Below are 13,619 nucleotides of genomic sequence, written 5' to 3'. Positions count from 1 at the left end.
TATGAAGAATTATGCAGATCAAGGCGTAGGAGCATGTTATCGGCCGAGGTGGATAACACCCTCCGAGATCTACAAAATTCTTTATATCCTACGAAAGCCGAATTCATCAATTGCTTTATTATTCATTCAAAATAATTCCTAGTTTAAAAACAAGCTCAAACATGTTTACGTTCGTCGATGTTAATAAGTTCACCTCGATAGTGCATGTTTAGAAGATAAAGGGCTGTTCAGGTCTGCAAATATACTCCGATAGCAGATGTTGGCCCTCGAGTTGTCTTTTTGCTATGTTTTTAGACAACAGTTCGTCGTGAAACGAGTAAAATGTTCCGCCGACTGTTCCGCCAATTTTCTTCTCACAACTAAAACAACTCAACCTCGTCCCCAGGTCCTCTTGGTTAACGGTGCATTAACCTGCAACTGTGCTGCACTTTTGACGTCATCGGTTGATTAATCGCAAAATTCTTCCAAATTTGGTCAACAGTGGCTGGCTATGGAGAAAATATTTTGAATGAATATTATCGAGATTTATTCCAGGGAGGATTATTATAAAACAATTCAAATCAGCTGGTTCTCTGGCTTATTAAAAAAAACAGCAGTTTAAACTAAGAAGTTAAGCATCTTGCAAAAGATTAATCTAGGCCTATAAAATCCGTCAAATTCTATTTCAATGCAGAAGAAGTATTTATTTGTTTGCAGAGCGATGAAGGTATCTCCAGACCCAAACAAAACTATCTTGCCCAGGAAATGGAGCGAATCAGTTGGTACAAACTTCAATCAGACATACTTCCGAAGAAATGCCAGTAGTTACTTTTGGCGGTAAACAGAGCTCGCCTTAAAATGAGGAAAAGTTGCATACTTTCTGCGTGACAGGTAAATATTTAGCGAAGTGCGGTTTGAGCGCAATTCGAGCGCTGTGCACGAGCAGGGGCAGCGTCTTTCGCGTTCCGCGCTTGTATTTAATTGGCTAAAAAACGCCGCATTATAATCAAAAAATTAAAAATAAAACGCATGTGAATGTGTCAACAAACGATGATTGGAAATGAAACACGATTCTGACCGGCTGAAATTGACTAAGGGGAATTTATTTGGATTTTAAAAGAAAACAGTACATGCACCAATGAAAGATTTTCAGAGCTTTCTGAAAAAGTTTAGTGTGATGTCCAAACAAAAATTAATTACTTGTTGAAACGAGTCAATTTCATAGTACACTGAAAGTTCCGTAATGCTATATTTATCGTGCGTCCCTGTATTTAAGCGGGATAACTGATGTTACAATACAACGCACTAAGTTACAGACTTTTTTGACTCCTGTATAGTATTAATAGGATTCCCCAAACCCCTCCTCCATTACTGGAACGAACTCAGTAATTAGTAGATAGTCCGAAAGTCGTTGGCTCGAAACTTTTTGCCTCGTGTCAAGTCGTAACTCTAAGAAAGGTTTATAAAGCGTCATAGATGTGTGAATTAATTATTAGAGAAATCAAACCATTCAGATTATTCAGTAAATCACAATTAATATCATGAACTTTTATCATTGACAATGGTTTCTGTATGCTAGGCTTTGTTATAATAATAATAATAATAATAATAATAATAATAATAATAATAATAATAATAATAATAATAATAGTAATAATAATAATAATAATAATAATAATAATAATAATAATTATTATTATTATTATTATTATTATTATTACTATACATTTTTTTTTTCATACGTCTCCTTTCTTCATCTCGACGTTTCGACTGCTTACACTAATGTTCATCTGTCTCAGACCGTGGAGTCGATTTACTGTGCTGGAGTATTGAGCAAGAGATGATCCCTCTGCGGTCGGCTGTTGTCAGTCAGTGATTCACTGCATGCTCCCTGCTGTGTTGTGTGACCCACCCCACGGAAATGGAGCAAGCGATAGAAAGGCTCTTGCAAGGTTAAACTGATCGTCACATCGAGATTGTTAGGGTTGAGTCTCATTATATGGACGGATTCGACTACCCTTCGAGAGCACCATGAAGCAGAGGTTTTCTCATGGGCTCTTGCGAGTAGAGACTGGGAAAGAGTGTCTTGATATTTTGAGCGGGAGATCTGGGTACTAGTTGAAATTTTTTCAAAATGGCGGATGCATCAAGATTCATGGCAATGAAATTTATCATAATTTTTCCTCATTTCTGCTGAGTCCGTAGATGAACTTTATTGTTCTAAGATTTTATCCATGTCTCCTACAAATTTAACATTCACGATGGACTGAAGTGTGGCTCTTGCTGGACACAATATGAAGCACAATACGGTCGGACATCATGTACTCTCATTCCTGTCTTCGTTTTGTCCTGTGAAAACCATCCCGGCAAGATGTCTTCACGGCCGGACATTTTCCAAAAGGAGATCACTTCATGATGTCCTGGATGTGCCGCACTCCGCCACACAGGCTGAAATTAAAGCCGCGTATTATGAATTGTCGCTGAAATATCATTCAGACGTGAACAAGAGCGAAGAAGCCCAGTATATGTTCACTGGTTTGTTAGCATGCAAAATATCTTTATAGTCGATATGTAAAGGTGTAGACAAGCTAATGAGGCCCACGTGGTAAAAGCTCTCTGTGGCATGAGCAGCGTGCAAAGAAAGTAGTGTCCGATAGCCCGGGGCTAGTGGATTTTGCTATTGGGCTAGTGAATTCTGTTATTAACTTGTCCGACGGGCAAGTGAATTTTTTTGAGGAATTCAAATTACAGAAGAACTGTGAAATCAATCTGCTCGTCAAAATGTTTTTGCAGCTAGTTGAAATGATATTTGGGCTAGTAAATGTTAGCTTCAGCTTGCCCGAATGGCAAGCTGTAAAAATGACTTTCTTTGCACCCTGCATGAGGCTCCTTGTAGTCTTTTGGACCATTACAGTTAATATCTGCACCCCTCCCTCTCTCAGTGGTGAACAAAACACTGACCCCAGTCCATGGACTACCCATATCGATTACCCTAAAATCGACTATCCCACTGAAGTCTAGTGATTTAAAGTTAGGAAACTGAGTGAATCAGGTTTCATTTGGGAAACTGACCTGAAACTTGATTCACTCAGTTTGCTAACCCAAATCACTAATCTTCAGTGGTGTAGTCCATTTTAGATTAGTCCATATGGGTAGTCCGAGGGGTGGTTCATGGACTGGGGGTCAGTGTTTTGCCCACCAACCCCTCTCCCGGTGATGTATAGAGAAATCCTAGGGTAGAGCAGGTTGGTTAACGAGTCATTCCTGAAGTAGTAGCTATTTCAATACCTTTGGTCAAATGAAACATCCCCCTTTCTCTGAATGAGGGACTGTGTTCTGTTGGGACTTTGACCCTTTTATTTCCTATAAGGGGGAAAACTCTAAGAGGGTTTAATTTACAGGTGTGCAGTTGTCAGACCTGGGTTCTTCTTGACATTCCTGCACTTTTAGTTAGAAAGCATTGTTAACCCTTTCAGCCCCAATAACCACATACAGTTGAATTTCCTTCACTCTTCTCCATACATTTTTGTAATGGACTCATTTAGAGAATTTGATTACAGATAAAAGCAGTTGGTGATCATGGGAAGCAGTTGGTGATGATGGAATTTTGATGTATTGATGTTGTTAGGAGAAAATTGATGTTGGCCACTCTTAAGACTTGAAAATGTTAAAGAACTTATTTATTATTATTTAATTATTAATTTATAGTGCACCTTTTCTGATGAATAATCATAAGGACACATGTCTTAATTGGTAAGCTCTATTTGAGGTTAAAATTGCAGGACAAGGAAAACTTAATTGCTGATTGTTTCATGCATTTTGTTTGGGCATCATTAAAGGCATGATATTTGGGTGGTTCTACTTAACATTAGTTTCTGATGAGCTTTTTTTGTTTATATAATATATATTTTATATATTTTTCAGAACTGACCAAGGCATACAGTGTGCTTAGTAATTTGAATTCAAGGAGGGAGTATGACAAAGAAATTGGTGCTTACTTCACTATGAGGAGCGTAAAGAAGAAAGAAGCTGGCGAGAAGATGCTGCGACTGACAGATGAAATGTTAGAGATCGACATGAATGGGACAAGAGAGGTAACAGTATTTTGCTAAGTTGTTTTTGGTGTTAAATGCACGTATAGTATCAAACATTTCTTTCAGTTATTTTAATTGAAAACCTTATTGAATTAGGAAAGATACTGAAATGTATATGTTGTGGTTCAAATATTAGCGGGGCTCCCGCGCGCGCGAAGCGCGCGTGGGACAGAGCCCCATACTCATGGAATATGGTCAACCTCTTTTCGTTTGGTTGTCACGTGATTGACCGAGCGTACGTATGTACGTACGTACGCGTCTACAGATTGTACGGGTGGGGTAGGGGAGGCTATCAAAAGGAAGGGAGGGGTGTCTCAGGCATGTCTTGGCAAGTCCACATCTTTAATATAGGATTTTAGTATAGGACATCCACAATATGGTCAATTGACAGCTGTCAAAACAGGATACCCACTGACCAGTATCCCATGACCATATCGCGGGCTCATGTTTCAACTCATCGAGGTGACGTGATTTATTTGGTAGCTGTCCGTTGACCAGTTAATTGTTTTACTAGATGGCGAACAATGTTCAATCTCATACTTTTACTAGTTAAACTGATAATGCACACATATTGGACATCAATGTTTTGATCAATTGACAGCTGTCAAAACAGAGTACCCGCTGACCAGTATCACTTGACCGTATCGCGGGCTCAGGTGTCGACCCATCGAGGTCAAGTATTTTTTTGAAGTTATCCGCTGACAAGTTACTAGTTTTCAAGTGTTCGCAGGCTCAAGTTCAATTTTTTTCTAAATTCATATGAAATATGTTGTGTTTATGTGCTACACAAAATTTTGATTGCAAACTGACCTCGGACGCGAAAATTCAGCCAGCTGTTACAGGCAGGGAACACAGTTGCCTTTGACTTTTCTCACCATGGTCACGCGTTGGTCACGCTCTACGTCCAATTTTTATGCTCTGATTGGTCAAAATTTGACAGGTGAGTTCATGCGGAAAATTTATGCAGCATCTTGAATCTTGTTTACTTTGACAGCTGAAGCTGACAGAGTTTTGTGTCAACTTGTAATGTTTTTAACTGTCTTTTTCCACTGGATGTGCAAAATGAAATTCAGCTGCTATCAGGAGTCTTCTGTTATTCATGGCTAGTTTGTTTATTGGGTTTTTGGTTGAGGAATACATCGCTTGTCAAAGTCGGAAATCCGATTTCGGATAGCATCGTTTTCGTTTTCACCTTGCTTGATGCGTAAGAGGATTGCAAAGTCTGAAGCGATACTGGCTGTTCTTGATACCTTTCAGGTGCTGCATCTCGAATGGTAAGCCAGAGAAATTATTGTATTTGATGTTTGTTTTTTGTATCTAATTTAATGAAGTCGAGCGGAGTTTATGCGGGCATTTAGTTTATGCACGTTTGTAAGATTTGAGACAATGATCTGACCAAGTATCAGGTTTGATATAAACTTACAGAACTTTAAAAAGCCTTTAGACAGTTTCTCACCGCAAATAGAAAGAAAACGTTCCAAAGAATATTTAGTTATAATTCTGGCCAGAAAAGAAAGCTTTGAGCGATTTTCTTGCCTCGAGTTCGTCTTTGAAAAAAGCAAACACCGGGAAGCCGGCTTAAAACATAAACTTAAGCTTGAAGCTTGAAGACTCAGGATTTTTAGGGACACTTTAATACTTGTCTTCCAGAATGAAAATTGTTGTCTCTGTATATGTTTCACCGAATTATATTTCTTTTATTGATTGTTAGTAGTCTCTGTTGTAATTTTAATCGCTGTGCCGATTGTTTTCAGTCGTTCAGTGAACATCGCTTGCAGGAGTACTCAAAATGCCGCGCGTTAAACCATTAAATAAAAAATAAACATAATAAATTCTTTATAATGTTGGAGCGTAACTCTGTTAATGTTCATTCAAACACTCGCCACAGCTCGCACTACAAAAGTGAGAACCGGATGGCCGTATAGGTGATTTTGGAAATTTTTTTAACAGTTTATGAATATTGAATGAGTCTAATTTGTATTGTGAAATACTGCTTTCTGTCCGAGGTCTGCCGGTATGATAAAAACAGTGCCTCATACTACTGTTTCACCTCAGTTGTGATGTATTAATGCTATAAAAGGTTGGTTTACACGCACCCAGATTTGTTGACAAGATTTTGCAAAGTAAACTTGTCGAATGCAAAAAAGTTGGCCTGATTTTTTTTTCCACTAATTAATCTACGGTGATCAAGAGCCATTATGGCTCTTAAATGTGATCGAAGATCATTACCAGTTTTTGGGTGTACATATGAGGCTATCAACTCGATGTAAGATTTGGTTCACTCTTGGGCTGTTTGCAAATTATTTTTCTCTAAAATCAGGTAGCCTTTCCCTCAAAAGTCACATAAATGTGCTCTAAAGTTAACTGAATTGTGGAATTCGAATACAAGTTTATTGTTTAATTTAAATTATAAATTTATTAATGGGAGCCTCGCTTTTAGCCCTGGCTAAATCTATATATTATCATTGGTTTAAGTTTTATTACCCTTTTTGGGGGGGGAAGGGGTTGGGGGAGTTATGGGCGGTAATGTATGATAATGAGTATAAAACAAAAGGAAGTAAAATTTAAACCAAGGATAAAATTGAACCACATTATATGCATAATGTATGCTGAAAAACTCAAAAAGCAGTGGAAAGATGGAAAATCTTGCTCACTCAGGATTTGCTGCCTTGGTCCCACAAGAAAAAGTTCTCATTTTGGCATAAACCTTTTATTCGCCATTTGCACATCTCACCAAAATACACCTTGCCCCCCAAACTTTTGCATAACCTTGGTTTTTGATTTCCCCTGGGTATTTCAGTGGTCCCAAAAGAAATTGAAGAGAATGCTTGTGCAAAATTTTGGGGGGCAAACAAGGTGTATTATGGGAGGTGTGCAAATGGTGAATTCACCATGCTTGTTTGGTCAAGATGGCTGGATAATGGCCTTGTTCTTTTTTGTGTTCTTACTGAGTTGACTTTTACAACGGACTTGGTTCATAAAAATGTGAATAAAAAGAACTTTGGCCAATATCCAGCCATGCTGACTTCATGAACGGTCAGTAAGGCCCAGTTCAAACATCGAACTTTTCATGTCCCAGATAATACCTATATTCACGCCAACTAAAATGGTACATGTTTGACAGTTGATTCAGATGTCCTACGATCTACAATGGTGTGCAATGCTTACCAGGGAAAATACATTATAGTAATTTATGCAGTAGGTTTGGCACATAAAAGTTTGACATTTGAAACCAAGTCAAAATTCTCATGTGTGCCACTCTTTTTTCTTTGATTTATGGGTCGACCTAAATTAGCCATGTTGGACTTCAAACATCCATCCCTTCATGTATTTACTGTCAAACTCAGAAAACCGTGAACACCTGAAAAATTTCAGGAATGTTGATTGTTTACTGGCCAATCACAATAAAGTTCAGGATACACAAGCAAACCTCAAAACCACAAACTTATTACCGTTGCTGTTTGTGGTTTAGTTATCTCATGCCTTATTGGATTATTTCTCGCAACACAATAACATTCCATAAATATTTCTGGTGTTCACGGTTTTGTGAGTTTCACAGTAATTGAAGGGATTAGGTTGGGTACATGTAAGGTTCAACCTTTGAACTGAGCCTAAAGTTACGCATATATGATAATATGTAAAAAAAACCCTTTTAATAGCAAGAGTATTCAACATGTTGTTTTTGTTTTTGTTTTTCACACCAGAGTGGAATATTTCTCAGCACCATTGCAACTCTTAGCTCCGTAGTGGGTGTCCAAGTAAGACTGACCAATGTATCTGTTCCTAACGGTGGTCTCCAGTCACATGACATGAGAGTGCTTCAGCTTCTGCGCATGATCTGCAATGGAACACTGGCTGCAAACACAGGACTGTCCACCGTGACATACATCCCTGGAGAGTTGCTGAGTGGGCACTTCTCAGCTGAAGATGGGAGATTAGGGTATGTTGCAATATCCACACGTCTGATTCCATACATTTCCTTACAGAACTAGTTGAGAAAATTTGTTCAATGATCACTGAATTTTTCCTTTTAACTCTCATAACCTTCTTGCCTGATTATGTATTGGTATGGTTAGGAGAAAATTGATGTTGGTCATTATACATGTAAAAAGAAAGTAGCAGCTGCAATGACATGTTTAAACTCAGGTGTTACAGACACGGAGGAAAAGGGGTACAGTGTCTGAAAAGCAGATTACTCTGTACCTGTATCAAAGTGCAAAGAAAATGAATTTTGCAGCTCATTCTTTCTCGGCAAGGATGTGCGAAACATTTTTACCGATTAATAGAAGTGACAATAATTTTATTACATTGTATTACCAATTACATCCCTCAAAACTAAAAATTTAAAAATGTAGTCCTGACTAGCACAGCTACAAAATCGGCCAGCCTGAGGCTACAGTGCATATGTACACATGTATTAATTTTGTAACAAGGCCTTACAAATCTCTTCACATTTTTACATCGCTAGTGTAAGACGAAATTGAAATGGACAGACGGCCAAAACATCGCAATCTGTTCGAAACATTTTAATCAGAGACATTTCTTGCAATTGCGTTTGTTCTGTCGAGTCCTTCTTGTTTTAATGAAAAATGCACATTCAACAAATCAACTTGCGTGATCGTCGTCTCCTCGCGTGACATCCAAGTTTATGGCGACTACTGACGATGTCGATAATTTGTTTGTTGTTTGTCTTTCTGTGACAAAGAGGGGGACCTTTTGATGTTTGGTTACCAGCATTAATATACATAACGCTTCACATGGCCCCGTCATAGTCAAGTCTTACTGGTCGGCGGACTTCAACGTATTTTCCGCAAAGTTTGCGTGAGGATAATCACGACCAAGGTCACGAACATTTCTGTGTACAGATTAAAACAATCAACGACGATGGCGTCTGATTCAGAGGTGTATATACCAAGCGTCCTCAACATCGTTTCGTTGCGTCCATATTGCTGGACTCCTTGCCATGTCCTTGCAGTCCTTCTACTATTTCCCCGTTGTCCACCCTATATGTTTTCAACGAAAACTTGTTCTGGTGAAACTCTGCTGTCACAGACTCATAGATTGCGTGACACATGTTGGACTCTATCATACGTGCACACTTTTGTCTGTTCCCCGTGTTTTATAGTAAATTTACGTAGTATTTTAGTTTGTTTTTTGTTAGTGGTGCTGTAGTCATAACCGCCAACACCGTGATTTCGAGTTTTTAATGTTAATGATTATGATACAGTCAGTGATAGGACGAACTGAGTGAAGCATTTGTTGCTGAAGCATTCAATTTAGCTGTCGATTCGAAGTCATTCTCAAAAATATCTTCTTCAATGCTCTTTATGATGATGTACTGTAGCTCATAATTACAGTGTACAACTGTATGTGTAATGCATGTTACTGCTGTGACTGAAGGAGAAATTGAGCAAGACATTGTTCAATTCAATGCACATGTAACACCAGCTAAGACTTCTTTGAATCTGCCTGCAGGTCTGGTGTCGGTAGAGGCAACCCGAGGACTTACAACAGCAATTAATCCTCTGGACAAAGACGCAGAGAAACAGAATCTCAGTGGGGTAGCTCCTCGTTACGTATCCAACACACTAGAGCAGTATCTACTGAGTTCTGGAGATTCGCTCATTCTGTCATCTCATCTGTCATCTGAAAACATGCATGTTATTCCAGTGCGGTGATTCTCTTCACGTTTGGACGCCTCACGTTCGCCCTTGGCTACAAATACTATCATGCTTATCGGGCATTTGGACATATGATCACAGCCTTCCCGACTGTTTATTTTATGTGTATTGTGTATACAGCTTCGCCAGGAATAACTTCGGTTACAGCAATAGAAGGCATGTTTGATTTTATCAAAAGCGTTCATTGGAATGTTAAAGTTTAGCACTTCAAAGCCAGTTTTTTCTTCTCACCCAGTTTGCTAAGCGTCTGCCCAGTATCAAAGGATGGGTTTAATTGTAATTGCTTGGAAATTAAAGACATATAAAAATGAAAACAAGATAAAGAGACTTATAATACCGCTCTCGGCTTTTTGTTCATTATATCAAAGCTTTTTTCTTTCTTTACAAAGACTTATGACTAGGGTCTTCGTTTTCTACGTAACCCCCCCAAATATAGAAAACAAAGACCCCCCCTCAAAATCACTTGGGAACGGCTTGAAACTAATTAAAACAACTTCTAGACACTAGAGGAGTGTAAGAAACAGAGTCTTTGATTCGTTTTTTATTCGTTTTCTACATAACCTCTATAGAAAGAGGTTTTTTAATCAAAACAAGGTCATTTAATCAATCACTACTTTAAAACTTCATTTGGAATGATCCTGATTGACTTATTCACGTGTTTGAAGTTCGGATATGTTTTTGATCCTCGACAGAGGATTTACGGTACATAAAGGAAATTACTTGAATTAGTTTGCAAGGAATAAAAAGGAGTCTAGGTAATGTATAAAAAAACTAGAATTAACTTTTCTCTGTGAGTGCAGGGCATCGATTGATGTCAGATTGTTCATGTTGTGAAAGCTATCATCATTGTAATCACTGTACACTTGAACTTATTAATCCTCTTTTTTGTCAGTCACGTTTTGATTGCTAAAGTGTCCCCTGAATGGAGAGGGGATTCTCGTTGGAAATTGTGAATTAACCCCTGAAGGAGAGAAATTTGGGCGTGGCCTAACCTTTTTTTGACTCCTCAAAGCGATCATTTTAACTTTGATTACATGAATCGAGTAAATAAAATGAATTGAAAATATAATGTTTAATATTTCTTCGCGTGCAACCCTAAAAGAGACCTTTACAGCTAAATATAATGTGTTTTGCCCAGAACACCTTAAGCGAGACCAAAATCTGAAATTTACACCCCGAAGCGAGACGACGAGCACCCGCGCCCCTTTCATATGGGAGTTCCCCCCCAGGGGGGGTTTCAGAACCAAAAAAGGGTCCCTATCATAGAGGTAATAGATACACAGATTATGACAATATTTTTCCGGGACCAAATTATAGAGGTGTCCCTTGAATGGAGCTGTTCCAAAGGTGAGGTTGCACTCTGTATTAGCGATTCTCCGTTAAACGTTCCCTAATGTCACTACGTTATCGGCGAGTAAATTTGCTTCGTTACCATTATTAATTTTGTGATGAAATAGACTTTGAACAAAATTTATTGATTTTACAGGTTCCTGAAAACTTTTCATTCTTGTGAATGTGGTGTGCCCTTCGAAATGTTTCACCAGCATACACACCCACTTTAAGAAGAGACGTTCTACTCGAGAGATAAAATGCTATTACAAGTTACTTCCAACAAGGCTTTGGCTGTTCTGATCTACAGTTATGTCCTAATCTTCACTGTAAGTTTTAAGTTCCCGCACTCCTCCTCCATCCATCATCCTAACTTGAAGGTTTTAAACCAAACAACACAAATTGTAAATGCAGCCTCTGTGATTAAAATAGAAACTGATGATTATCCCTTTTTCTGTGTCCTTTTCTGTTGTTGAGATTGATCGGATTTTGTCTAGTAAGTCTTTTCTCTCTCAGTAACGACGGAGAAATAAGAACGTACTTATATACCACCTCTTTTATACGCTACACGGTGACTACAGCAAAGAGGACATCATCTCAAGACCAATCGTAAAGAGACTCTATACTAACCATGCCATTGATGGCCAAGAGATCAACTTAAGCTCTAGCTTGCGTAGCAGTAGCAGAAGTCCTATACAACTAGACTTTTCGAATGGAGGTTCACCTCTGACAGTTTTGCCCTATTGGAGTGTTGTGGTGGACTAAGTAATCGTAGCCTTGGACTTAGGGGGAGGGAGGAATGTTTCACGGTCAAAAAGTAAAACCTCATAGATATTTTTTTTTCCAAAAAAAAAAAAAACAGAAAATGCACTAGGCTTCTGTTGCTTTTGTAAGCCTTTCTAAATTCTTTTACTCTATTCCTCCTTATCTGAGCGAGGTCACTCCTGCTTATCCGAGTCGATAGACGTACACGGAAATGATGACAGTCACCATTCCTGAAATCATGAAATTTCCAATATGTAGATTTAGCTAAGGCCAAAAGCGAAGCTCTCGACGGATCTTTTCAGAAAAGTCTTTCTCAAGTAATTCAACTTTTCGACCGTAAGCATAAAAAAAACTTAATTTTTACCTTAAGAAAAAAGATCTAAGCCCGCGATCAATTTTAAACCAAAACTGGCCAGCGGATAACGTTAAAAAATACGTCACTTGAATGAGTTGTATAACTGAACCCGTGGTAAAAAGGATACCCCTCTCTGACAGATGTCAATTGACCATAACTTACATGGATGTCCAATACCAAGTTAAACACATGCAGATGGTATATGCCTTGGACCCTAGTTGTAAGTGTGCCATTTCACATCCGCTAACATGAGGGGTAGAAGAACTGCCGATTTTGTCAGAACCAATATTTCTTGGATGCATAGCTAACCAAATTTCCTTTTCCAATTTTCTCGCTGCGCGCATTTGCGCCCCAGAAAGCTCCGCTAACATGACTCCGCGGCTCTTTAGGGACAACATTGCAAAATTTTTATGACTCCCTAGTCTCGCAATTCCCATACAGGTCATACCGAGGAAACTTGAGCACAAAGAAATCCAAACCAAAGAGGATGATGTGTTGCATTGTCCTCTCTTGTTTCTGCCGCAGAGTTTCTCGAAAACAAACAGGCCTGGTCTGAATAGCGTTCATACCTTTAATTTGCTAATAGGAGGAAGGACGTAGTCGACAAGGTAACAAACCGAAGTTACATTGTCATCAAGAGCGGATACTTAACAATTATTCCTCGAGCCCGAATGGGCTATTGACTCAGAGGCCATGAGGGCGAGTTGAATAATTGTTTTAGTAAAATCCGGCAACTAGTTGGTCAAACGAATATCGAGAATAAAAAAACTCTTAGCTAGTTAAAGCTAGACTTTAATCCTTGTTTGCCGCCAAAAAGCCGGCGCTTTTCGCTACTAGTGGGCTATAGGATATAGCCCAGTAGTAGCTCAACCAATCAGAACGCAGCATTGGTAATAGACGGCTAGTTGGATTTTACTAATAATATATATGCATCCAGTGTTTTAAAGTACAATTCAAGCTTAAAAGCAGGGTTATTCGTTGTAAAAATTCTATTGACTAGGGCGTCGTGTTAGCCTAATAGGGGTGTCCATTGTCAATGTATGCGAATAGACTGCACCCTACACCTGTAAAAACCTTGAGATAGGCTTAAGAATTCAAACAATTAATGCGCCTATTTAAAAACCACTTATCAGGGTTTGCTTATCGTTTGACGCACTCTTTCTGGTGCTTTATACATATTTAGGTCTCAGAGTACATGTATACTTACTCCTCGCCTGCTTCTACGCGTTTACCGCAAGTCTTATATAATAATTTTATTATACCTGTCAAACTTGCATGTACATTAATTATATATGTATGAACTCTGGTAATTCTAACAATCCTTTCGTGATATTTTAACTTCTCGTGTACATATCATGCATAAGTTAATATACGCACGCTAAGCCTGTACCAATTCTGAAATTTCTGTGAGATTTA

General features: G+C 38.6%; 1 protein-coding gene across 1 annotated transcript; it reads left to right on the top strand.

Annotated features, from left to right (window-relative positions):
• The first annotated feature begins 2,110 nt into the window (after nt 1–2,110).
• LOC140922009 (uncharacterized) lies at nt 2,111–8,235 on the top strand. Its single transcript, XM_073372031.1, has 3 exons — nt 2,111–2,514; nt 3,904–4,073; nt 7,778–8,235. The coding sequence occupies exons 1-3, from the start codon at nt 2,274–2,276 to the stop codon at nt 8,063–8,065; spliced, it is 699 nt and encodes a 232-aa protein (XP_073228132.1). The 5' UTR covers nt 2,111–2,273; the 3' UTR covers nt 8,066–8,235.
• The last annotated feature ends 5,384 nt before the right edge of the window (nt 8,236–13,619 follow it).

This window comes from Porites lutea, chromosome 12, assembly GCF_958299795.1.
Source record: "Porites lutea chromosome 12, jaPorLute2.1, whole genome shotgun sequence".
Lineage (NCBI taxonomy): Eukaryota > Metazoa > Cnidaria > Anthozoa > Scleractinia > Poritidae > Porites > Porites lutea.
Note: the sequence above shows the minus strand (reverse complement) of the source record. Positions and strands in the feature narration are given on the sequence as shown.

Excerpts from the sequence above, each read along its gene's own strand:
- LOC140922009 (XM_073372031.1), top strand. The coding sequence starts at position 2,274 with ATGAAGCACAATACGGTCGGACATCATGTACTCTCATTCCTGTCTTCG. Across the intron at positions 2,515-3,903 it reads AGCCCAGTATATGTTCACTG|AACTGACCAAGGCATACAGT; the intron begins GTTTGTTAGCAT and ends TATATTTTTCAG. Across the intron at positions 4,074-7,777 it reads ACATGAATGGGACAAGAGAG|AGTGGAATATTTCTCAGCAC; the intron begins GTAACAGTATTT and ends TTTTCACACCAG.